The 27,042-nt window shown below is 42.9% G+C and overlaps 2 protein-coding genes across 3 annotated transcripts; one reads left to right on the plus strand and one right to left on the minus strand.

The window, feature by feature from the left end:
- The first annotated feature begins 2,705 nt into the window (after nucleotides 1–2,705).
- LOC133921786 (histone-lysine N-methyltransferase ASHR3-like) lies at nucleotides 2,706–12,104 on the plus strand. 2 transcript variants are annotated; one of them, XM_062366813.1, is made up of 12 exons: nucleotides 2,706–3,267; nucleotides 4,493–4,639; nucleotides 5,131–5,292; nucleotides 6,321–6,347; nucleotides 7,150–7,267; nucleotides 7,404–7,503; nucleotides 8,532–8,625; nucleotides 9,494–9,572; nucleotides 10,243–10,414; nucleotides 10,487–10,567; nucleotides 11,166–11,279; nucleotides 11,539–11,679. In XM_062366813.1, exons 1-11 carry the CDS (start codon nucleotides 2,842–2,844, stop codon nucleotides 11,239–11,241), a joined length of 1,482 nt encoding a protein of 493 aa, XP_062222797.1. In that variant the 5' UTR covers nucleotides 2,706–2,841; the 3' UTR covers nucleotides 11,242–11,279; nucleotides 11,539–11,679. The 2 variants fall into 2 exon arrangements, with proteins under 2 accessions (XP_062222797.1, XP_062222796.1); XM_062366812.1 differs by lacking the exon at nucleotides 11,166–11,279 and having other exon boundaries at nucleotides 2,710–3,267; nucleotides 11,539–12,104.
- Nucleotides 12,105–15,588: 3,484 nt separating this feature from the next.
- LOC133921787 (S-adenosylmethionine decarboxylase proenzyme-like) lies at nucleotides 15,589–17,208 on the minus strand. Its single transcript, XM_062366814.1, has one exon. The coding sequence runs from the start codon at nucleotides 17,044–17,046 to the stop codon at nucleotides 15,907–15,909; it is 1,140 nt and encodes a 379-aa protein (XP_062222798.1). The 5' UTR covers nucleotides 17,047–17,208; the 3' UTR covers nucleotides 15,589–15,906.
- Between the last annotated feature and the right edge of the window lie 9,834 nt (nucleotides 17,209–27,042).

Here is a 27,042-nt window from a genome sequence, read left to right on the forward strand (position 1 = left end):
ACGATGCAACTAACAATAACAGCACACTTTCAGTTATTGCTATGTATAAGACGTCCACACGATGCAAGTAACAATAACAACACACTTTCAGTTGTTGCTACGTATAAGAGGTCCACACGATGCAACTTGCAAGGCATTGGTGCAGGAGCCCAACATGCTGCAAGCATTGGTGAAGGGCGCAATATGAATTCCTCTCCAAGAATGGTTGATTATTTGGAAGGCAAGGTGTGGATCATGAACTTCTGCAAGATCTCCACGATGAACCATTGGGTGTTTTGAGATTACGATGCCGGTCGACAAGCCCAAAGAAGTGACGAGCATGTGAAAAAAGGATATGGGAGCAGACCACAGAGTGGAAGATCCAAGAAACACAAGGGTACTGCATCGAAGAAACTGGGTCGGTTTATCCAGATGTCAGATGCGAACAAGCAAGCGCAAAAGAACAGGAAGCAAAGCAAGGAAAAGATTTCTCAGTATCAAGATGCTTTGATGTGCTGCATGCCATGGATGATGTGTCAAATGAGATCAAGATCCATGCCTCCGATGCTTTCAGGGATGCGTCAAATCGAGAGATGTTTCTGTGTTATGGATCAAGACCTCGTGGTCTTTGGTTGCAAAAAGGAAGCTAAGAAGCTTCACAGTGCACACATAATGAACTACAGCTCTATGTAAGCTGTTCTGTTGTCCTGGCATTGTATTTAGTCATGTGCCAACAAAAACTTTTGCTGAGTAATCGCTGAAGTTCTTTTGGACGATAAACCAAACAATTAGTATGTATATATTTGTTTATAAAACCAAACAATCAGTATATAAAACCAGACAGATATGTGTTTCTTGTTTTGCTTCTCGTTGACGGCCTTACGCAAATATCGGAGTATATTATCCCTAGTTACTGACACTGGTGGATGCAACCTAAAAATTGAGCGGGAGCGGGAATATAACAATGACAGGATACTTATAACTTTTTTAAAAAAGATCTAAATCGACTGAAGCTCCCACCAAAAAACAAGAATTTGAGCGTAGTCCCGTGCCCTTGATGTACCTCTATGGTCCACCCCTAATACTGAACCAGCTGACCTGAGCTGAGTGGAGTATATTTTGAGTATGTTTGTTTCAGCTGTGAATTGTGAAAATCAATTTGTAGATTATGGATTGTAAAAAGTTAAATTATAAAAGTAGGATTACATAATCTGCAGTAGAAGCTGGTGATTGAAAAATTACCGAATTGCAAAATTTAATTTCTATAATCTAACATGTTTATTTTATTTTAATTATAATCTGTAAACTGAAACCACCGCATCTTCACAGTTTCGAGAGCCATCAATGCAGGAGCAAAGAGGTTACGCCCGCAAAGAATCCTCGTACCCAACGCGAAGAATCCAACGGATCGTCAGGAAAGCTGGGTGGGCCGGGCCCGCCGACCGCCGACGCAGATCGGCACATGCCCGCGATGGGTGAGAGAAAAAAAAAGAGGTTACTCCCGCCCGATGTGTGATGTCATTTGCAGCGGTCCGCAGATCCCACGTCCTCTCCGTTCTTAATTGCTGGGGGTTAGCTAGTTTTCCCGCTCGCCGCGCCTTCTCCCTTTTGGCCCTCGCGCTCATGCAGGCCCGTCCTCCACTTTTTCTCTATTCGCATTAGGCCCCGATGTGATCTGCAACGGACATTTTTAATCGCGATTGTCGCAGTACAGTATCGAACGAGGCAAAAAAAAAAAAATGCAATAAGGAATAGCCATACTTGAACAACCTGGTTTACGTATAGCAGCTATCACATAGGAGATCCAACATTCTCGTCCCACAGGAAATATGATATCCCCTCGTTTCACAATGTTAAGCACAAGTACATATAAGTCATTAGAAGCTAAGTATTTATCTTTATCGAACTGGGTCCTTCTTGCTCTTATTTTATATTTCGTCTAGTCCTAAATATATATCATTTAGAAAAAAATTGGATCAAACTTTTAAAATTTTAATTAATAATATATTTTAAAATATTTAGTTTAAAAACTTAAAATCACATACATAGATTTATTTTGAAATCATACATAGATTTATTTTAAAAAATACTTTCATAATATCACAAATTTAATTAATATACATATTTTAAAAAATATTAGTCAAAACTATACATTATAGACTATATCTTATTTAAAACAATATTTACTTGTGATTGAAGAGATTATAATTTTATTATTAATTAAGTAACATAAGGTATGAGACACCACTTTCCAACATATGGAATATTGTATTGAGTTCCGTGTTATGTGCACATATGACATAAACATTGAAAACTATTTTGACTCGGTCTCTATAGCTGTCTTTTTTTAAAGAAACAAATACTAAAATGAAAAAAATATTGTTAGTTTATCTCATTGGAAAGTACGAAACAGGATTTTCCTAACCTACAACTAAAGTAAACCTTATTTGGGTAAAAATAATAAAGTAAATCTTGGCGTGCCCTTAAAAATTAATAAACTCTTCCTAAAATTGAATATTAGTTGCACTTCATTTTAGTTAGTAACGTGCAGTTTCGATAATTCAGCCCAGGCATCAACAACAAGCGAATAAAAAAATCCTGCAAAAAATGATGATTCTCGGACCCTTTAGATTTTTCACACCATTTTGTTCCAAGGATGGAGGGATGGACTTAGGAAAAGTTAAAAAAGAAATAACCTGGGGCTAGACGAATGAAATTCTCTCACAAAATGGCCCCCAAATCTCGCGAGACACGGGGGGTCCTCTTCTCCCCCCCGGCTCACGTCTTCGGTCCATTTCCGCGGCTCCGACCAACCCCGATGCCCACCAAACCCTAGCTCGTATCCCCTTCCCTCACGCGGCCATGCCAGATCTGAGCACCGTCTACCTCCCTCCGTTCCCCGAGCTCTCCGTCGATGCCGCCGGGGACCACGCCGGAGATGCCGCAGCCGCCGACGCGGCGCCCGCGTCTTCGTCCGCATCCGTGGGCGGCGGCGGCGGTGGCGCAACCATTCTCCCAGCGGGATGCCGGTGGAGTGGCCGCGTGCGCACCTTCGACGTGGCGGGCGCGGGCAAGGCCGAGGGCGCTGTGGCCGCCTGCCCCACGGCGCGCCGCGGCGGCGGGAAGAAGCCGTCCTCCGCTCCGTCACCCACGCCCGCGCGCGTGCCGGCCCCGGCGCCGGTTCGGACGCTTGAAGAGCACGTGAGCGAGTGGGCGGCGAGGAAGGCGGCGGCTGGCGTCCCTGCCCGCCGCTGTGTGCTCCCCTTCCTCACCGGCGCGCCAAAGGCGGTACGCACTATTGCTCGTAATGCTTCGCGTTGTTAGACCGATGTCTGTTTCAGCTTGCATAGAATTCCATTAACTCTGACTCTATGCCTGGGTGGGTTGAGAAAATTGGTATTCTAGGCCCTCTAGATTCATTCAAGCAAAATGCAGTTCGAATGCTTCAGTTGGTAATTAGTATAGTTAATACACTTTAGACAGCTTGCAACAACTGGAAAATGCAGCTCGAATTCTTGCAGTAAAGTCAGTCCTGGAAGTGCTGAATCATTTTACCTCGCGTGATGCTGAGTAATTAGTATAGAAGCTTCTCGCGTGTGTTTTTTCGTTCGGTACATTTAGTCCTCTAGTCACATATTGTTAAGACACTTTAGACAGCTTCCAACCAACTTTTGTATCTTCTAACAATGTCATCCTTTTAATTTTGTACTTAATAGCTTTACAGCTCTATCGTCATGATGAATACTGCTCAAAGTTGCCTCCAATAGTAAGAGACTCTGAAAAGTCACAAAATTTACATAGTTTTCAGCAGGGAGTAGCACATATGGTGGATTAACAATGCATTTAGTCCCAAGCAAGTTGTGGTAGGCTAAAGATGAAACCCAACAGGAGCCAAAGAGGATATAATTTGTATAGGAAAACTGGTTGGTGACCAGGGGTTCTGGCTTCCCAGCAGTGAAAATACGATTAATCCAACATGCTGCAATGTTTTAAAAACTCCATAGAAAACAATGTATGTAGTACGCATAAAGTTAAGCAAACCTGCAAAAATCAATTTCAAATTCATCTTTGGTACCAGGATTAAAAAAACATGTGGTATTGTTAGCGCATGGTGAACGAAGCCGGATTGACTGCTTGTCTATTTTGTTTCTTTAGATCTAGGATAAATTTGACATTGAATTTTTTTTAAGGTTAACTCTATGTGTACTACATACATAATTCTTTTGACAAATTTTGAAACATTGCAACCTATTTACTACTTTAATGGGGACACTGGAACCAAGATTTACAACTTAAAACTGGCCTCGTTTCATACAGTATGAGCACCAAGATTTATACCTGCGAATTGCTTATTTCTTTCGTTTCACAACTTAAAACTCATCGCACTTATTACGTCTGTCTATCATTTGAAGTTTATACTGCAGCTCATTAATCCTGAAGTAATTAGTCTTATTTACCGACTTAAGATCTAGGTTTTTTTTTATCTACTCATACCTTCTTCACTTGTGCAAAGGTTGAATGCCGTTTATGCTCCAAGATTATCTATGCCGGAGAAGATATAAAATGCTCGGTTAGTCGTTGTCGAGAGATGTTCCATCTGACTTGCGCGGTGAAAGATACTTCAAATTTCACCACTGAAAGCTTCAAGTGCCCTCAACATGTAAGTCCAACTTTACAACATGAGGTGTGTTTCAATATGTGCTAGTTCACATTGGGGAAATGGGAACCATGTAAGATTTTACCAAATATACAATTCAGAGCTACAAATAGAACATCAATTTTTAAAAAAATTAACTTCGCTGATTGTCATACTCTAGTGTCCCTATTTTATTCTAATATGCTCTTCTCCAGCTATTTCTTTTTTCATATTGATGCTTGTTATATTCAATATACAATGGCAAGATTTGATGGTCCGAAGCCAGGGCATACAGCATGCATTATAATTTATAAATAGAGTAATGGGCACATCTGCCATTAAAATATAGAGATTTATATTGCAGGCATGAAAAATAGATTAACAGTTATATTCAATGTTGCTGGCATAAACCTGAATTTTGTTTTTCGAAATTATGTTTCATTTCAACTCTTGTCCTTATACTGGTAGCATTACTTGATCATGTGGCACATCATTTTAACTTTGTCTCCTATTAGGGCTGTATGGTTTGTAAGCAAAAAATGTTCTTTTGGCGTTGTGGACGTTGTACAGTTGCAGCACATACAAAATGTGCACCTTGGCCAGTGATTCATCTAAAAGATGATCAAGGAAGTGCAATTTGCTGGAGACATCCTTCTGATTGGCTCCTGCAAAATGAGGTCTATCCTTCTTCCCTTAAAATTGGTCACTTCATGTTGTCATATATGAAATAAATAATAACAGCTTCTCCAGTCTAATTTGATATTTAGGCAAGAGGAAATTTTTCTAGTGTCAGTATTAAACAGTTTTATATGAATATAGTTACTGTCTTTTCTTGGCTATCCTGTATTTTTAATTTATATATGTGTGACTATGCTGAAGTAGCAAGTTTCGTTTTTTTCCTTTTCATAAATTGATGTTATGATTTTTTTTTCTTGATTTGGACACATCTCTTCTCTTTGAATTCATCTTTGCTTGCTTATTTCAGTTACTTTGATCTTACCGGTACATTATCCGACTACCAGTTTCTAGAAGAGCATTTTTTGTATTTGTTGATCTACTTTAATCCATTTATACCTTTTCCTCTCCCACTTCCGGAACATTGAAGTGTTTACTTTAGTTCCTAGGAAGGTAGCATCATAAGAGTTATACTTACCCAAGATCTTGTTCCATAATCACTTTATAAGGATGCATGTGCAACAACAATCTGTATGATACATCTTGCACACATGGGAGAAGCTTTGGCAAATCTCTATACTAAAAACATATCTTCAACGCACCTCAAAAGTATCATTCTGGTGCTATTCTGATACCTTTCGGTCCTTGCATCTCCTCAAAGGGGTTGCGACTCTGCGGTTCTTGTTAATTTATATCATCTCCCTATAAAAGTTAATTTATATTTTCTTCATTTCTATCCTAATAAAATATATTCTGCCACAAGGAGCATTTAATATTTCTGCCGGTTTACTTTCAAACAGAAGAAAATAGCTTTTTTTGCATGGCTTCAAGCTCACTGCTGATTTCTCCATTACTTTTCAACTATTTTTGTTTCATCTCTAGATCCTTGGAAGATTAATAGTGAACAATAATAAATTTTATTTTCACTTTATACTTGGACAATATTATAACAATGCATTCCACACACCCTTTTGTTAATATTTGTAATGGTTGAGGTGGCTGACAGGAGTACTTTGTTTGCTGGTGACAGAATGCTGACTTTACCAACAGCGTAGAGGTCAGTGAACACATGACATCACAGAACTGTACCTTTCTTCTATGGTTAATATTTGTAATGCTATCTTTTCTTCTATGGTTGTTTCATGTAAACTGTGTATGTTGTTTTCTTAGATAAATCATTTTCAGAATTTCTGTAGCAACTTGTCCTTGCGATGACTGTGCTTCTTCTTTGTTGTACAGTTCTCTCTCTTTTTAATATATTTTATGCAGTAGGGGTCTCCCCTACTGTTTTCCCCGTCAAAAAAAAAAAAACAGTGCTGGATAGGTTTCAGAATGTATTTTTTGGGTGGTATTTTTATTAGTTTCTTAAAGCAGAAAAAAGGTTATTCTAAAGCAAGTGATGTTTTAGGATATGTACTGTCATTTGTTTGCATTGTTGACCACTAATATGTGTAGAAGTGTTAGAATGGCCACATGAAAATGACATTAGTATATCTGTTGTTGGAAGTAGTTCTGTTACTATTTTCCATTCCAATCTTTAATATTATGTTTTCATAAGAATTAGGGTCATGTTGCACCTTGGAGACTGGAAAGTCCAAAGCACCAGATATTTTAGAATCGACGGGCTTTTTTTCGTACTAAGCTAGTTTTGGTACTTAATAATGCAACTGGAATGCATGGGAAAGTGAAGATTTAACGAGGAACACGATTAATTTTCTAATGATGTAAAGCCTCAGGATAAAAAATAGTCCAGTGACGTGTCTTTCTTGGTCCATTACAAGCACTATTGTCTCAGCAAGATGAAGTGTCTTGCCTACTAAATATTTATTCATGGCTACACTAACATGCTTATTTGACAGGAAGTTTTTTGCCGGCTACCTCTTCCATATGTTAATGAAGACTTTAATATCGATTCAACAATTAGGGAATTTGCTGAGGCTGTATACAAGCCACCCCCCTATATGCCCATCAGACGCAGTATCCTAAAGTATTACTTGTTATTAAATGAAGATTTCTATGATTCTGGAGCTGTTTAGTGAGATGAACTTTCTGTTTGTCTTCTTTTCATTTATACACCATTACATATCATCATTATTTTTCTTAATTAAAAAAGATGTATATTTAATCAAGAAGAAACGCGCTGGTGTTCGTGTGGATACTGGGTGCACAAACTGCAGAGCTGATTCTACTTGCAAAGATGACTGTGAATGCAGGTATTTTATCTTACTATGTTGAAACATGCCAAAAAGATGTAAGTGAATATTTGATTATTTGTGCAGAACTGCAAATGTTCTGTTGTGTTCTAAATATGTAAACAGAGTTATTTTTAGCAAAAGAGAAGGCATAAACATGTGCATCCGGTTGTATCAACATTTAATTGTTATGGTGCTGATTTTAATTAAAGATGCAGTCTGCATCATTGTCTTTCCCTAAAGTGCACTTACATCGTTCAGGTATTTGTGCTTACAGGTTGCGATAATCTTGCATAAAATCCACATCTGTCACTTCTAATAAAAATTTCTGGCACCATATGCTATCTGGTACTTTGTGTTTCGAGGAAAATCTTGACATATAAACTGTTTAAATGATAGCACTTTAGAGCACGTTCTCTTCCATGTGACATAGTGCTGTTTGGACTATGCTAAGGCCCTTTTGGGACATAGGATTTCACTGGAAAAATGTTGGATTCTCTGCTCCATAGAGATGCATACTGTTTGAGCATTTGGAACATCATAATGACCAAAGGAATTTCACAGGATGGGATTCCTTTCCCTTGATTTTGGAGGAATTCCACAGGAATCTAAACCTCCACTCCAACCTCATTCTCTCTCTTGCTCGCATAAGACTGAGGCAACATATCCTGTGACCCACCCGGACATTCACGCCTCAATTTTCATAGTGCTTTTTAATCCAATGGTTTTCACTTGGATTACTATAGTATTCCTGTGTTTTTCATTCCTGCATGGCCTAAGTTTAAACATTTGAATTCCTACTTTTTGGCAATATATTCCTATTGTTTTCTGCATCATAAACTAAGCAAATGCAGTGCCATATTTTCTGAACAGTAACACTGGCACTTGTGCATATTATGCATGTTTGCACTTTTGCGTATTACTAATATTTGCTGAATAAGTTTGCATGATTGTTTACAAAGTTCTGTATGATGTACAAATTCAGTATAGAATCCATACACGTTTCTTTCCTTCAAGATGTTTGTTTAAATTTGACTCCGACTTATCAGGGGTCTTTCAATGAGTTGTTCCAAGAATTGCCGCTGCTCAGACCTATGTACCAACAAGCCGTTCCGCAAGGATAAGAAAATTAAAATTGTGAAGGTAGCTTTCTTGTCAATGATGTGCTTACTTGATTTTCAAGGAACTTATGTTACCAATTTATTCACTCCTACCTGTTTTCTTTTCAGCACATATTAGTACTGCATGTTTTGATATTATTTTGTTTCCAGTTTCCAAATTTGTCAAGCTCCTTTGGTCTTTCTTTCTTCAAGAATCTTTGCATTAAAGTGTTAGGCGGGTGATACCTATCGTTAATCGCTGATTAGGCAGTCTAGGCAGTGATTGGGCGGTAAGTGGGAGGGTGTAGCCTAGTGCCTAGGCTTACTTGTAGGCAATTTTTGAAACACTGATTTATATATGAGTCGTATTAGAATGAAACAGCTAACTTAAAGCTCATGATCTGCAGTGGTACAGTTACCTCAGTGTCAAACTTCTATTCAATGCGATTTACAAAAACATCTAACATATTTTTCTGAACATTGTTAAATTCACTCTTAAGGCATGTTTGGTAGGTGTTTGTGGATCTAAACCTTTAGGATCAAGTCCAACCCCCCCCCCCCCTCATCCAAATAGACCCTTAGGTTCCTTACCTTTCTGTACTGCTGCCAAAGTAAACCCAAATATCTCCCCTGTATTGTTTTTGGATGCAAAACAACATGTGACAATGATAGTGTGCCCTGTGAAGTTGACTAGGCATCGTGTGTAGGATAGAGGTTACCTCATTGGGTGAAACAAAAAAAAAAATCACACACACCTGCATGCTTGCACCTCCATATGGGCAACAGAAGTGACCTGGTTTAGAGAGTGATTGGTTCTCTGAGAGTTAGGTATTGGTTGTGCAATTTTACCTACTCAAATATGGCATTAGTTTTCCTTTGATTATAATCGCAGCAACATTTTCCCTTTATAGACAAAGTGGTGTGGGTGGGGTGCTATTACACTGGAGCCATTGGAGAAAGGTGATTTTGTAATCGAGTATGTTGGTGAAGGTAAAGTTATTGCCATATTATTTTTGTGAAATAGAATTGGAGAGAAAAAAACAAGTTCTTTGGTATATGACTGTCTATGTAAAATATGTTGTGGTGGAATCATATTTTGCTTATGCGCTCAAATATGGAGTATTTCACATTTCCATTGGCTTAATTTCACCTAATTTTTTGTATGTTTTGTGTCTCCAAACAAATTACTCAACTTTGTCAGTGGTCCATGTACTCTTAGTAAGTTAGTACTATGCTTAATAGTATGAAGATATTCTAAAATCATTTGAATTCTTTCTAGTTTTAAAATGGTATCAAAAGGTAGCATATAGGTAACACATAGCTATCATAGCTAACCTGAATGAGCATAGCTACAACTAAGAGCAGGGACACTTATTTATTATTTGTGCCACATTGTCTTTTGACTTGTGATCTATTGGAGGCTTAGAGATAATCTGTTCAGAATCTATTGTATAATACTGTACATTGTGTTCAATTGTTTCTTTTATCACTCCCTTTCTGGTTCAGCTTTCCTTTGCGTCGTTGCATGGCACCATCATATTTGGACAATTTGGTCTATTGAGAAATCAATGTACTGAAATTTTTCCGCTTTTCTTCTGAGTCAAGCTACAGTGTTGTCTCATGTATGTTCTTTCCCCCTCTTTTTTAAACATTGTTTCAGTCATTGACGATGCGACATGTGAACAAAGGCTTTGGGATATAAGACTGCGCGGTGATAAAAACTTCTACATGTGCGAAATCAGCAAAGATTTTACAATAGATGCAACATTTAAAGGAAACGTTTCACGTTTTCTAAACCACAGTTGTGAGCCAAACTGTAATTTAGAAAAATGGTAATATTGTATTCTTGAAAAAGAAAAGAATAAATTATATCATGTTCCTTACTGTTTATATGGCTTTATCAGGCAGGTTGACGGTGAGACAAGAGTTGGTGTTTTCGCCTCTCGTTCCGTCAAAGTTGGAGAACCCTTAACTTATGACTACAGGTATTTCAAACAATTATTTTGTTCTATTCTAGTTATAAAGAGGACATGTATTCTTAATTGAAGAAGGGTAATATGTACATTCTTGTAATTTGGAAAGGCAACGGATACCTTGTACAAAAAAAGTGCCTCCCTGCAATCAGCTGATTGTAATGTGACGCATGAAGTTATAAGTTTGTGCAATCTAATTTGAGCAGTTGGCACCGAAATGACCAAACTAGCTTTTGTCCCCTTGTATTGTTATCGTTATCGTGTGATCAATAATTTGCCCATCTAAAATCTAGGGTCTTAGTACCATTTCTTTTACCTTTCCGTATAGTGAATATCTAGTGCGCACTTTAGTACCAGGGACCATAATATCTAATTTTCTTAGCTTTCTGGAGCTTATTTCGCCCTGCAATTTGCATGCATCATTAAGCCCCCTTTGTAGTTGCTTTGTCATGTGAAATTGTGAATAAAGCAGCCTATAAGCATTAGCCAGGATAGGAGATTAGACTTCTTTAGTTCAAACTGCTTTCAAACTTTTTAAAGAAGCTATAAACAGCCCATTTCATGCAGCTAAATTGTTGTGGTAACTTTTTTTTTTTTTTTGTCTCCACAGCCTAATGCTTCTGGACTGTTCTAGCTGTTCTTATCATCTCACCAAAAATACCATTCAATTTATGTGGAATGGATAAGGAACTTCAAGGGAAAACAACCTTGCAATGTGGTAGATGTATCCACTTTTTTCCCCTGAAACCAAGTCAACTATTTAGTTTGTTTCTGGTCTCAACTAAAACTACCCTTGGGTTTGCTAATCCTGACTGGCAGACTTATTCGTTGTTTTTGATAGACTGGATTGTATTCAGAGGCACTGTAGTTGTATAGAATCTGAGATATGCTAAGCAGACGTCAGCAGAATATTTTCTAAAACTGAATTGTGGATTTCTTATCATATTTGCTATGGGCAACAATAATTTGCTTGGTTTTGGCAGGTTTGTACATTTTGGGGAGAAGGTCAAATGCCATTGCGAGGCATCGAACTGTCAGGGATACCTGGGCAGCCAAATAAAAAACCCAATTCAAAATGCTCTTGCAACTGCTGCACCGAAAGGACAGTTGCTTGACTCTTCGCCCACACAACAAGACAGTTCTGCCTCAAGATTAAAACCAATGACTCATCTGCTACCCTGGACCAGCTGTATAGATGTCTCTTTTAACTTGAGAAGCAAAAGAAAAATAGACCGGTTATGCTGGGGGCGCAAGAGGAAGAGAACGTCCCTCTTGCCATCTTCGACCAGCATGCAGACATCGGTAACTGAAGCTCCTGCTGCGGTTCTTCCGTCAACCTTCCCCTAGAGCTCATTCTTTATAATATGTCACGGTACATTGTTTGCATGCATTGATTGTAAACGATTCTTTCACATTGGTAATCTCTGTTGTAACATGTAATATTGTTCATTTGATCTCAGAGGAAACTCAGTCAATTTACAGTTGTAACTACGCAGAAACTATACACTGATTATCTGATGCAATTCATGTTGAGCTTCAGGTTTTGTTTTGTTGACCTTTCAAGTGAGGTGAGGTTTAATTGCAAGTGGCGAGTAGGTGTACAGAACCAACTCCCACTAAATTGACGTAGTCCGGACTAATGAATCTGGAAAGCGATGCCTCACGTCTCTGACGACTTGGGAGTGCTCGCTGTTTGAGAATGAATGTAAAGAGAGTCAGTAGATCGAGAGAACAATCAAGAGATTGATTTATTTCTTCTGTGATCACATATTTATACATGGTGAGGGGGCAAATTAGAGAACATGATATAGCGTGTATATATATATACGGAGGCTTTATTCTACACCTAGAGTGTAGAATATTATTCTACACCAAATCTAACCAACCATACTCTCCGTGGTGGTGGTGGTGGAACCAACCAACCCCTGTTGTTCCCATACCTCTCATCTCGCACCCGAGCGACCAAACCGACCAACCAAGCCCCATGAGCCTCTCCCTGCCTCCCAGATGGAACCCAGCAAGCCGAGCGTGTCCGCCTCCTCCACTCTTCCTTCCTCGCGCATCCTTTCCCGCACCCGATCCCCACGTCCCTGGACCCTAGCATGCGTACTTCAGCTCGACTAAGGCCCTGTTTGTTTCCACTTAAGATTATAATAAACTAGCTTATTTGTGTAAAGTGGAAATAAATAAATAGATTATTTATCCAGATTATTATAAACTGAAGTCCAGATTATAATAATCTCATAAGCTGTGGAGGAGAAGCTTATTTCAACTTATTTTGACTTTTTACTATACTACCTATTAAATTTAGAAAAAATTACCCATCAATGCCACTCCTCCCACCCCACACCCGAATCCCTCGCTCCCTATTGAGGGCATTGCAGACTTTTGCCAACAATCCAGACTCCAATAATCTAAATTGTCAAACAGCTCACAGCTTATTTTCCTCCAACTTATCATAATCTAGCTTATTATAATCCACTATCTATAAACTGCTTATTATAATCTTAAGTGGAAACAAACAGGACCTAAGCCTAAGCCCGGCTCGCGGTGCTCCATCGCGGTGGGAATGGATTTGGGCGGCCTCCTGGAGCTCCATCCTGTCAGAATTCGAAGTGGGCACAGCCTCTAGGAGCTCCATACCGCCGCAATCGGGGTGGGCGCGACCTCGAGAATGTCCATCCTGCCAAAATCAAAGTGAGCACAGCCTCTAGGAGGAGCTCTATCCCATTGGTTAGCTGGGATTTTTCTTCAATCGGCCGGCTGGGATTTGGAAGGGAGGATTAGTAACTGGTTTTTGGGGTCGGTCGGCGAGGATTTCTTCGAGCTGCAGTCGTGCTACAGCATCCCGCCTCCCATCCCTTGAAGCAAATGGCGTGGTTAGGTGGATTGGGACTTAGAAGTATTACTGAAGAAAAATAGAGGACTACTGAAGAACTATTGATCCAAGTTATAGTAAATTATTGTTTTTAGTATAATTTTTAAGTATCCAAGTTATAGAAATTTTTTTTAATAGTTTTATACATTCTACCGAATAAAGAAGAGGACTACTGAAGAATAACTAAAAATTACCGAAGAACTACCAAATCCTAGTCATAGAAAATTTCAACATTTATTGACTCTCTTTCATACTTCAATAGCGGGACGTCGGGGAGGGTTTTTGATCTGACCTTTTTTGCTTTTTGGGATGCACCAGCTTCTACATGTGACAGTTGTTGCTCCTCAGGTGGGTTTACAAATTGACTATCATCCCAATATGGTCCATTGTCTTCAATATTTTGCTCACTTATCAATTCAAAAAACCATCCATTGTTGTAACCTGCACATGCATAACACAAATTGAACCATGATACTAATTTCTAGCATTGTAAAATATACAGTTACCTAATTTCTAGTATTGTAAAATTTCTACAATTAAATTGAGCATCACAGTGGCCGGCCGGATCATCTCTCTGTCTAGCTGGGCAAGAAAGGGCGTGTGTGTTTGGTTCTGCGGCTAGAAAAGCTTGCTAGCTCAGCTGCCTTCTTCCCCCTTCATTTCTGTGAGAGACAATACAGCAGCCTGGAGCTTGATCCAAGTGAGCTCAGCTCTATCCAAGAAAGCTCGATCCAAGTGAGCTGAGCTGTGAGAGACAATACGGCAGCCTGGATGTGTCCTCCTCCCTTGCTAGTGACGCCCCCAACGAAATCAAGCCGGTGGTCAGCCAAATCGAGTCTGCACCGTACGAAATTGGGCTGGCGGCGGGTGAAATCGACCGCTGAGTTGATTTGGGCGGTGGACGACCTCAATTTGGGCAGCAAGAGCTCGATTTGGGAGGCGGCAAAGCTCGATTTGGGTGGCACGACTTTGATTGGAGTGGCGGCAGAGCTCGATTCGGCCAAGCGCTACGTCGATTTGGGCGCGAGTTCCTTGTGGCGGCAGCAACGAAGCGAGTAGGCGGGCGCTCGGCCTTGCAAGCGCGAGCGCGCCGGCGACGCGGGAGGGCACTGCGCTCGGACAGCCAGGGAGCGTGGGATCCGGGGCCAGCGATGACCTTTGGTAGTCTCCTCCTCTACCGCCCCTCTCTCTCACACATCCGGGAACAAAACGGAAGAGCAATGGGGAGGGGAACGAACCTGCGATGGCGCGAAGGAGATGTCCGTGGCGGCGGGAAGACGCGTTCATTGACAGATATGAAGCCCCTACATCTGAGGATCGAACGATATGAAGAAGGGGGTCCTCAAAAATAGGGGTTCAATTGAGGGACCGGTTGGAGGAGGATTTGAGTGTTTTTTTGCTAAATAATAGGGTAAGAGATGAGAAAAGGATCCGATTGGAGATGCTCTAACATATTTATACATGGTAGAGAGGGCAAGTTGGTGCCGATTCGAAAAGCATCTCTTCCAAAAATACACAACATTCCGGAAGAGGCATGAATAACCGTCGGCAGTTGCTACGACGGTTTTGGTCGGATGTTGATCGAGTTCACAACATTCGCGAAGCGGACGTCCGAGCCCGGATCTTTGGTTCTCCATGATGCTGAGTTGGTTCCCTCTCACCCATGATCCAAAATTCCAGAGGTCGTCTGTCTAAGTCTCCGGAACGCGCGGGAGCACAAAGAAAAGATCAGCTTGGACGGCACCAGCACTTGCCTCGCGTCTCGAAGAGAAATCGCATTTGGGATATCATTCTCGCAGGGAGAGAGGATCCAATCAGCTTTGCCGGATCAATTGCTACCAGCAACCGTGGGAAGTGCCCATCTCAATCGTATCAGATTCTAACGAGCCCGTGGACACGAGGCGATGCTTTGCACATGCTCCCACGTCTCAACCACCACCGGCACCACATTAACCATGGCCAAATCCAATTCCAAGACGTCAAGTAAATACGACAAAACTATCCATAAATTCTCTTCACATTGTAACACCCAGCACAAAAAAGACCAGATGGAATAGGCACCTTCGGATTAAATATTCGACATGGAGAAATAATAGACTGATGGTACTACTCAACCATGACAAATAGGAATAATGGAGTGCCAATGCAAATTGAGTACTCAAAAAGACTTGGTTCATATTGCTCCTCAAACAGAGACTTTATTTAGGTTCAAACGATCAGTACATCGGCTCACTGTGGCAGACAGAGCTGACCACCGAGAGCAGTTTATTCAGAATAATCACACGCCATAGCACACCAATACAAAAACTATAAACTATAACATATGAAGAATCTGGCTCGACTGCTTCACCAGGGGCAGCAATTCTAAAGCATAAAAATCTTAGGTCGTTTGCTCTTCAATTTCAGCATAACACAACATCAGCATTTCAGCTTCTTGCGCTCCCTCCCTCTCTGCCTTCACAGCATCCTCTTCTCAGCACAGAAGAGCATCAGAATTGCCATCCTTCAAGCCGGTCTCCTCATCGTCGCTGACAAAGCTGTGAATTACAGTTCTCGGAGACTGAACAGTGACTTCACCAGTAGCAGTGAAGCTCTGATAAATGAGCAAGCCGCCAGAAGGCAGCTCCTGCTCAACTATGTTGCTGCAAGCGTAGGTCTCAACATCCAGTTTCTTCCCCCAGGTCTTCGCATTGTCCCGCTCACCAAAGATGGTCACAGCAACAGAGAACTCGGACGGGCCAAAGCAACTCAGCACCCTCTTAACCAGGTCACCATAAGCAAAGGAAGCCGGGTTGAAGCCCATCACCTCATAGCTTGCATAGCTGAAACCGTCCTCAGGGGTCACATGAATGGTCGAGAAAGCAGAGCCATGGATGGCATTCATAGAGTAGCCGCAGGGCTCGAAATCGAAGTCACAAATCTCCATCTCTGGGATTATGTCTGAGATACCAGAGAGCTTGGTCATCTCCTTAGCACAGGATGTGCGGCCATCAGCAGAGGTTTTGAAGAAGACAGAAACTTTCTTCTTGTCCACCCCAGTCATGCACATCTCAAGAGTAACCACAGGTTTCTCAGGGTGCTGGGTGGCATAGTAGATGTGCCACTTCTGCCCGGGCTTTGCAGGGTCTCCAATCACATAAGCATTGGCACCGGACGTGAGACCGCCAAAGTATCGGTTCAGGAAGGCAACCTCATCAGCGAAGTTCTTGTGCGGGGAAGGCTGTGCGTCAGGGAATATGAATGTCCCACGGGAATACTTGACAGCAGCAAGGGGCAGCGACAGCTCCTCGGCAAGCTCAAGAATCCTAGGAATGGCGAGCAGAAGCTTGGTAGTTCCACAGGTCTTGATCACAATCTTGTACGGATACACTAACATGCTCGACTCAGATAAGACGTAGGAGTCAAAGTCCTCATTTGAGAGCTCAGACACAATGGTGCACCGTGCAAGATCAAGAACCGAGTTGATCTGAGCACGGGAGAGTGCACGCAAGCCCCGTCCTTCAGGGTCAGCAAAGACAGATGCCTCCGAGAAGGTGATCTCAAGACGCTTCTCATATCCCTCAAACCCGATTGCAGAGACCGGGGGAAGGTCAGCAGCATGCAGGACTGCCATTGTTTCAGAGCAAAGAGAAGGCGGAGGAGCAAGACAGAAAGCAGCTTCTTGAGATATTTTTGTCACCAGAAAGCAGCTAGCCAGAGAGATTCAGGAAGATCAAAATGGAAATGCAGGTGAAATCTAAGCTACTAGGATGGGGTCGACGAGAGGGCTATCAAGATGGCTTCCTCGCGCACTGCAGGAGATGAAACAGTTGACATCGTGAGCATCCAATCATCCACAAGAATTGCAAAAAAGATGGAAAAAAGCCAGATTGGTTCGATACATACGTTCGAGTAAGCAGCGGAGCGGAACTTCTTGATGCCACCGGCAGGTCGGAGGTCCTCAATGCTGTAGCCGAGGGGAGCTTCGTACATCAGGGAGGAACGACTACTGCTAGAACTCTTCTTGCCACCCTTGGACTCCATTAGTGCGTCAAATTTTCACTGAAGAGAAGAACAGAATGACTGATGAGATAATGTCGAGCTATACAACAGATGCGGTATGGCAATTTTAATCTTCGTAAGAGTTTCATAGGTCATAAATCAGAGAGAGATTCCCCCAATTCCTTTGTATAACTATTGATTCGCTATTAGACTTAATAAAAACAGAGCATAGCAAAAGAGATAAAATTACTAATCGCAACAGGCCGAGAAATCTAAAACTGAGAAACAATCACAAAACACAAAACAATAACGCCTTGTGTAACCCAGAGGGCTACTCGAATTACATCCAATATAAACCTAAGGGAAATTCTTGAACGAATGTTTGCTAGAAACTAATCAACCCTAATAACACAACAAGAAATAAAACCCCCAATTCCCCACGATCTATTTCTTTTTCATAAGGTAAATGATTTCCTAACCATCTACATCTACAAGAGGAAGAGTTTCTAAGAAAACCCAGCACCATCAATGATCAGACCAAGCAAACATCATATTAGAATAATTAGATCGAACAACAAGAGCAGATGCGGAGAGAAACTTACAATTCAACAAAGATTCGAGCCCCTCTTCAACCAGCGGCCTGTGGTTCTGCTCCTAGTCAGAGAGATCTCGAACCGTGGGCGGGCGACGAAGAAATTCTCCCTCTCCCTCTCCGAAGAAAGCAGGCTTGCTTCCTGATTCTCTGTCGCACCGAAGAGATGGGGGACGAATCAATTCCTAACGAACAACGCGGTGAAGCTGAGATGAGAAGGGAAGGACGGGGCTTGGCCGTTCATTTATAGCACCCCCCCCCCCCCCCCATCGGATCCGGGTCGCGTAAACAAGGACCTGGACCACTAGGTTCCCGGGGCCCACTCGCTACTCGCAGTAGCAAGTACCCGGCGCGACGCACGGCAGGCCTCAGAGTCGGAGGCTCGCCGATGAAATTGGGCCTCGAGAGCGGCTCGGCTTCGTGGTCTCGCTGGCGAGCCGCGAGCCGAGCGCTTGGGCTTGCAACCCCGCGCGGGCTGACGTGTGGACGGCCCAGTCTTGTGTTGGAGGCTCAGATGGGCCGAAAGATCGCGCCATTTCCGGCTTTCCTGGGCTTGGTCTTATCGTCTCCTCCTCCAGCTCCGGCCCACAAAAGCAAAAGCCATCGAATGGAAGCTGACCCGACCGGCTGCCAAGTGCCACTTCCTTCTCCCTTCCACCGCGCCGTCTCCACTCCCCTCCACCAAGATGGCCGAGGCGAGCTCACGATCTTTTTAGACTCTTCCACTCCATCGGTCGGATCTTCGACCGCATGGTCCATTTGGAACCACCTTACCTTTACGTACTCACCGTTAGGTCGCCGCCGGTAGATTCCAATCTGTTCCAATATGATGGCTTTTGATCCCTCATCTGCGGTGTTATTCGCGTTGGGTTGAGAAATGCGAGGCTGTATCCCCTGATCCGCGGTGGCACGGTTACAGATTCAGCGGTAGGGGTGGCGATGCGTCTCGGGATGTCATCTAGAAATTTTGCTGTCGTGTCTCCTTTCAGCTTCACGAGATGCATTGTATGGCTTGTATCAGTTTTGAACAAACAAAACAATGCTAAAACATTTGCTCGACATATTCCAGGGATCAGTGAAGGAAACACAACGTGTTTTAGATAAAGAAGGAAAGTAGAGGAAACGCTATTTTGCATCAGATTTCTTACATTACGGCTATACAAGTCCAATCTTCAACTTGGGTTTTCTAGAATATACAGGAGAACTGTGTAAATCTTTTCAGTAAGAGGAAATTAAATGGTTGATGACCTTACAACAACACGAGCTGTACTAGACGGTTGCCAAGACTGAGCCTTACAAGCTTAATTATACAGGAAAAAGAACGACCAAGCTATAGCTATTACACGTGACAAACTACTATTCTCTCGCAAGCTGACAACCTAGGTGTCTTGCACCCGCTGTGATCCAAAGGTCAGCTTCCTGTTTGATTCCATCGACGAGTTGAGGAACGGTTGCTGTTCTGAACACCCGACACCCGGCTGTTCCTTCCCTTCCACAGCTGCCAAGACACAAGCATGAACATGGAGTCGATTCCTTTGCGTGGAAAGCTAAGGAGTCCCGAACGAAGGCGCATCCACGAATCGGTAATGCTGAGCTCGTCCTTGTGTAAACGCTGCAGCAATCCAATCCAACTCAGAATCTCCCACCGGACCTGCTTGGAGATCGGCAGTTTCAGACGCCTGATCGCACAGTGCACAAGAATCAGAGTCCTGCAACCCATGGCGACGCCGACGTTCTGCCTACCTTTGGGGGAGCCCAAGACCAGGCCTGCTTCGCCCCTGCGGACTGAGTCGCTCCGCGGAAGAACATTTTGTTGGCTGATTTTGCTGTGTACTGCATATACCCAGTCCAGCACCAGCGAATTGTGTCCTTTGTTCCCGGATGCAGCTGAACATCTTGGATCCGTTGCCATACCTCTGTTGGACTCGGATCCTGTGGGAGGTGAGTTAATAAAACACATACTAGTACATATTGAACATATGAATTTTTCTTACTGCCAAGAGCTTTTAACATTTATTCAAACAACCAAAAATCTATAGCTGCTAACAGTTTCTAAAGGATTACATCAGATGAAGCACATTCGGTGTTTTCTACCAACGAAGCACATTCGGTGTTTTTCTTGTTGCTAACAGCTTCTGATGTTTATTCTAACATCCAAAAGCCTATAGCTGCTGACAGCCTCTAATTAGATGAAATTCATCTCGAGCTTCCATCTGAGGACACATGACACACCGTACAGATGGTCACCCTATATTTATAGGCCAGCAACCAGCCTACTATAGATACAGTACATTGGTTGCTACAGTAACCAGCGCACAGTTCCTATAGTAATTGAGATACTTCTGCAACAGTAACACACGGATTATCCTAACAATACTCCCTCTAAATCTTGTGTGTAGTCGACCGGTTGTCCCTCCTCCACCAATCCTGTGATAATCAGATCATCCAGTGGACTCCAAGGAGGAGCTACATGCTATCATGGTCGTGCCGGTACGTTGCAGGTAGGGATGGCAACGGGCTTCCATCCCATCCCCATTTAGCTATCGGGGAAATGTTTCTCTTCCATTCCAATCCCCGTGGAGAATTTTACGAGGATTAGATCCATGATAAGGATGCAAAATTGAATCATAGTTGATCATTTCTATATATTAACAATGTGTCCGTAGTATAAATAATTAATTTATTGATGCATACGAAGGTAATTAATACAAGATGGATTAAATATCGTAGTTAGACAAAAATAATAAGAGTAATTGATTATCTTCCCTACGTAATAATATTTATACATTTATCTACTAAGAAAAATATGTATATATGTGATATCAGGGATATAACAGGGAGCGTCTTCCCGTCTCTATCCCCATATAAGTTCGTGAGGATCATATACACATCCTCTAATAGGGGAATTTCCTGCGAGTTACCAGGGAACAGAGCCCCATTGCCATCTCTAGTGGCAAGTTCATGCACGCTTTGCTCAAAGTCGAGAGCCCTCAAAGTGTCATCGAACTTCGTGTTCCATGCGTGTGGTGCTTGTCGCAGGTCGTAGAACGCCTTCTCCACGTGTGAATATCTCGTCAAAGTTCACGCCCGGCTGATGCACATAGCCCTTTGCAACGAGGCGGTCTTTGTGCTTGATCACAGCCTCAACTTAGCCTTTCTTGAGCTTGAACACTCATTTAAGCCCAATTGGGTGGTGTCCACGCGACAGCTCCACCAGCATCCATTTCCCATTCTCCTTGATGTCGACAACGCCATGTTCAATTGCGTCCCACATGCCTCGCGCCTGCAACATGACCTTCATCATGAGGGACCAGTCAGCGTAATTGATCCGCGTCAGCGTCACGTACACAGCCAATTTGCCAATCTCCTTCACCACTTGTCATACCACCATGTTGCCGCCATCGTCGATGACACTTCCACTGGCGCCACTGTCACGGACCCTGGGACACGGTGGCGATTGCAAAACCGTTGGATGTTCCTCCTCCGGCTGAGGTGGGTCTATCAGCCACCGGGAGTTGGACTTGACTCACCATGAACTCCATGGCAAAGTCGCTTGGTGGAGCTACACTCCCAGCTGCATCTGCCTCCCAGCTGCATCTAACATCCTCATCAAAGATCACATCTCGCGATATGCGGACGCGCTTAGTGCTCAGGTCGTAGAGGCCCTTCGTGCCACATTCGTAGCCGATGAAGACAAAGGGCGTACTCCTATCATCAAGCTTTCGCATATGCGGTCGCACCTCCCTGACATACACAAGACAACAGAAGGTGCGCAATAAGTTCATCGTCATCTTCCGGTCGTGCCACACCTCAAAATATGTCATGCCATCCAAGCTCTTCATCGGTTGAATAGTAATCAATCGAGCTTTGCCCAAACATAGTTGCAACCCATCATGTAGTGGCACCAGTGTTGAAGTACCAGCCCTCTAGGTGGTCATCGTCGTCGTCGCTGGCATCAAGGTGGACTTGTGCGCGCAGCTCGTTGAGGTGGTCGTGGCTCGGCGGAGGCTCCTGCACATCACTAAGAGCACATACCTGTTCCATCAAGAGCGCAGGGTCATCTTCTTCATCCTCACCATGGGCCAAAGTGCCTGCAATTGCGGCACTTGTCATGGGAGAGATCGCGCGTGACCTCCTTGCTATTTGAGCTGTCCCCCCCCCCCCCTTCTTCTATGGTGCCTGCGCACGACGATGAGCATTTCCGCTACCCGAGGACCCTTGGCCCTGCTTTCACTCCAAGCCAGCGAACCATTGCTCCTCAGTGAGGAGGAGCTTTCCACCGATGGTAGTGGATTCTTACGGATCGAGACGATCATCCATCGCCTTTAGCCTCTCAGTCACTTCCTCTAGCATGAGCGACGAGAGATCGAGAAGAGTCTCAATGGATAGAGCAATTTGCGAAAATCTATTGGGGACTACTCGCATTTATCTTTCTATCATCTTCTGTTCTTCCATCATTTCTTCGAGCGTGGCTGGGTTGGTGACGAGACCGAAGGGACGATCCTCCACCGTCTTTAGCCTTCTAGTCACTTCCTCCAGCGTGAGCGAGGTTGGTGACAAGGCTAGAGGGACGATCCTCCACCGCCTTTAGCCTTCCAATCACTTCCTTTAGCATGAGTGAGGTTGGTGATGAGACCGGAAGGATGATCCTCCACCGCCATGAAACGAAATTGCCTTGAATTCCTTCTGTAGTTGTTACGCCGAGGCTTTGCGAGCGCAATTGTCGTCGACGCGCATCGATGTGATGGCGTCCCAAGCCTACTTAGCACTTGTTTTGACAACGAGCGTGTCGATCATCACCTGGGGCATAGCTCAGAGAATAGCCTCTAGTACCATGCGGTCTTCCTGGAAATCCGCATCGCCAAACTCCATTGCATCCCAGAGACAGCAATCCTGCAGCATGATCTTCATGAGCAGACTCCAGTTGGTGTAGTTTTTCCATATGAGGATGGGGGTACGATGCACCGCCAACCTCCTTGACCACACATTGGACGACCACATCGCGACCATTGATGTTTCAGTGTCACAATCATTGTAGCAGCGACGAGGGGAGCGTTAGTGGTTGAAGTACCACCTGGGACTCAGAGCCGCACCTACTCGTAGGAGCCTACATCGCTGGGATTGATCAACCTTGCCTCTGGTCGAACATACCCATATTTGGGCAAATAACCAGGAACGTTCCCTCTTACCACACAACCATACATCCGCCAGCACTTATGTCGTGTCATGTGACCACTCAAGGCCTACACGCGCCATGCACCCTATGCTCGTGCCCCTAGCCCGCACAAGCTCGTGTAACCGCAAGGGTCTGCTCTGATACCAATTGTTGCACTCTGATTCTACCAGAGGTGGGTTGATAGAACACACGTGAGCACACACTAAACACATGAATTTTTCACGCTGCCAATAGCTTCTGATGTTTATTCAAACACCCAAAAGTCTATAGCTTCTAATAGATTACATTAGATGAAGCACATTTGGTGCTTCCATCCGACGAAGCACTTTCGGTGTTTTTCTTGCTGCCAGCAACTTCTATGTTTATTCCAACATCCAAAAGCCTATAGCTACTGGCAGCCTCTAATCCCGAGCTTCCATCTGGGAGCACACGTTGGGTCCCCCCATATTTATAGTCTAGCAATCGGCCTACTGTAGTTATAGTATGCCGATTGTTGTAGCAGCCGGTGTACTGTTTCTACAACAACCGAGATACTTCTGCTACTGTAATTGTGTTACTATTGCATAACAAACAAGGATTATCCTTACAACCTCAAGGTATTGTGCAATGGCTCGGACGGACAGGGTGCTGGTAATGCCCCAAGTCTACTATATTTTTTGTAGCTTTTGATGTACGGTATAGCGATGAACAACCCTGGAGTTAACAATGCGATAGAGGTCTAGCACTAGCGACTGGATGGAAGTGTCGTCAAGCTAGTTGTCCGTCCATAAGAATGCCAGCTTCCCATCGCCAATCGTCACTTCAATCGATTGACAAACATAGCGTGCACGTCCTTTTCACAATCCAATCTTCTACTTGGTAGATGTCAAAATTAAGTAATGATATTTCCTCAATTGGTTACTGTTTGTTATTCGTGATATCATGGAACTTCGTTTTTTGGGATTCATCCATGGCTCATCTAGTGTTTGCGGATATATGGTATTACATATTGCTATCTGTGTTCTCTAACTCTGAAGTTGTTTTGGATGGTTGTGGGATATTGTCATGCGTAATTAAGAATGATTTAGTTTCATCATGATTGGCACTTGTAGTATCCATTTCATCTTTTAGCACCTGCCCACTTCGCATAAATGGAAAACTAATATTCTCTATATGGCCATGCTTAGCGAAATCCAGTTGTTGTTATGGAGCTAATCTGGTATTTCAGTTTGGCTATCCAAATAGGCTTATCTTACAAGTCTTGTATTTCACTATGTTTGTTCATGTCCATCCTTTATCATTTACTGTCAATTGTCATACATGATACATAAACACTTCTTTCTTTGCTTCTATTTTCTTACGTCAGCCTCCACAGAAGTGCTCTGTTGGTGTTATCTTGTCTCACAAGTTCATTTATTTCCTATTTTGTGACAGATTGAAATAAAACAGTACCTGCTGACTTCCGCTTCCCTACAACAAACCAAACCAGGCATTGTTTTACTTGCTACATTGAGCCACAGGTATAACCGTATAGTTTGTGTAACAGTAGTGTCTTCATAATTTGTCATCATTTTGTGTTTCACTTTTCTATGCAACATGCATGCTCATATTTTTTTATTAACTACTCCAACTTTCATGAAATTCAGGTGTTTGAATGCCAAAGGGGATGATGCTGGTGATTGTGACAAATTTATCAAATACTATAGGTCTCTTTGCCCCAGAGATGGGTGAGTGATTTTGTTACTAGCTGCTATTGTTAACTATGCTCCAGGAGAATGGCTATTGGATCTGTCACCACCATTTTTTGGTGGTTTCTTTTGGATTTTCAAGGCATGAACTTAGCAAGATGCTACAACGAGTCTATTAATTTGCCCTTTGTGGTTGATCTAACTATGTCAATGTACTTGTCTTTAATTAATCTTTGTATAAAACCCTATTCAACTAGTTTGCTTGTGTAGTTGGTTGTCTGCGTTCAGCGTGGTGACCCTGTCAGTGTTTTAGTCAATCCGAATTTTGTTAGTCATCACCGTCTCTTCATGAACTAGCTTTTGAATAATATTCTCCCCTCTCAGCGACTATAGCCTTTAGTGTCCATTGGCTAGGATATACGTACTACTTGTAGTCATTGAATGTGCTTGCACATGAAAATAGTGGCATGTGCATGCAAATTCACATCACAAAGAGGTGTTTACGCATTTACCTTGACTTGTTTTTACTATCGAATGCATATGAGGAGATGTTTAGACATTTACCATGACACTTTACCATCGAATGCACATCATGAGGTGTTTACAAATTTACCTTGACGTGCTTTACTATCGACTTTGTCCCTCCTCTTGCTTTGTTCTTTGCCAGTTAAAGATACACGCAAGAACTTATGATATGTGCAGTTCTTGAAGGATCCATTCTGAGGGTCTGTGTCCTTGGTGATGAACAGTTGCTGTTTGTCTCGGGCAAAAATGGTGCTCTTCTTTATTTTTGAGGATTCTAACTTTGCTTCCTTGCATCAAGGAGACAATGAATGTTGGAACAATAAAAGTGGAATTAGTTGTTGTCGGTGCCTTGGTCGAGTGTCATAATAGCACAACATCTACAGTTTCCTGGTGAGAGAGAATGAAAATATTTGTGTGAGTTAAATGTATATTTACCTCCAGATTTAGTTCACGAAGGAGGGTATACTCATTCTGCAACTGAAGTACCTAAACTCTTTATGTTGCTGCTGGCCAGCCTTCAATTGGTGCATCTAGACCTACTCATAGGCAGCCCGGCCCGAAAAAGCCCAACCAGGTCTGACCCAGCTAGTGCATGGGCTTAACTTCCCAACCCATAGGTTTTTCGGGCTGGGCTTGAGCTTAAAAATTGGCCTAAAAAAATTAATAAAAAACCAAACCCATCCCAAAATAACTTGCTATTGGGATGGGCTCACGCCTAGACACTCGGACCAGTGTCGGGCTCAGGCTTTTGGTTTTCATGTCGGGCTTTTCCAAGCCCATGCCGGCCTGGTATTTGAACAGGCCTAGGTGCTTCAAATATGTTAACTGGCTTTTAGAAGCTACCATAGATTTGCTCCACCATGAGACCATGCTGAATCAATTATAGTGTGTCTGTCGAGGGTTAATCTTTGATAATGATTCCGGGATATACCGGTAGGTAGTCGCGTGAATAACACTTGTGATGTGCGTGTGCTTGTGATGAACTAAAGAATACAAGAGTTATTCAGGTTCAAACCTCTCCAATGATAACAACCTTATATTCTATATATTTTATTATTAGAGTTTGTGAACTAGTTACAGATAAGTTTTCACAACTTTTTTTCGTCCTTTTACAAACCGGGTCATCCTCTCTTTATATACTAGAGAGAATGAGAATTTACAACTGGATCTATGCCTAGCCAGATATTCTACTTTTGGATCATCATCATGGAGAACCGGGTGAACCCAACTTGTCGTGAGAGCTCTGCATGCCCGTCTCATCCGTGGAACACCGCCGCACCTGCCTCCCTCGGTCGCTCGGCCTGTTCCATCGCTGTGCGCTACAAGTTTGTCTGCCAAGCCATCCCGTCCCTACGCTTCACGAGTCTAACTACAAAATCATCAACTTGTCTGGTCATTCTACATATCTTGTCCCATCCGTCGCATGGCGTAAGTCAGTCCGTAACACCCCCACTTCATAGCAATTAATGCTATGGGACAGGGTATTATCTATCTGCACTGGCCACGACTTTGTTCGCTGGATGAGATGCTTCGAGAAGGAAAACACTTTAGTAAATATCAATAAATATGATTATACAGGTTAGGTATGGGTATCCTGCGACCAGAAAGGACTGGTCATGAGACTATATTATATTGCAAGGAGGCTAGTCGTGCAATCCTTACGCTAGT

This window comes from Phragmites australis, chromosome 6, assembly GCF_958298935.1.
Source record: "Phragmites australis chromosome 6, lpPhrAust1.1, whole genome shotgun sequence".
In the NCBI taxonomy this organism is placed as follows: Eukaryota; Viridiplantae; Streptophyta; class Magnoliopsida; order Poales; family Poaceae; genus Phragmites; species Phragmites australis.

Excerpts from the sequence above, each read along its gene's own strand:
- LOC133921786 (XM_062366812.1), top strand. The coding sequence starts at position 2,842 with ATGCCAGATCTGAGCACCGTCTACCTCCCTCCGTTCCCCGAGCTCTCC. Across the intron at positions 7,504-8,531 it reads AAAGATGACTGTGAATGCAG|GGGTCTTTCAATGAGTTGTT; the intron begins GTATTTTATCTT and ends CCGACTTATCAG. Across the intron at positions 10,568-11,538 it reads CCCTTAACTTATGACTACAG|GTTTGTACATTTTGGGGAGA; the intron begins GTATTTCAAACA and ends TGGTTTTGGCAG.
- LOC133921787 (XM_062366814.1), bottom strand. The coding sequence starts at position 17,046 with ATGGCAGTCCTGCATGCTGCTGACCTTCCCCCGGTCTCTGCAATCGGG.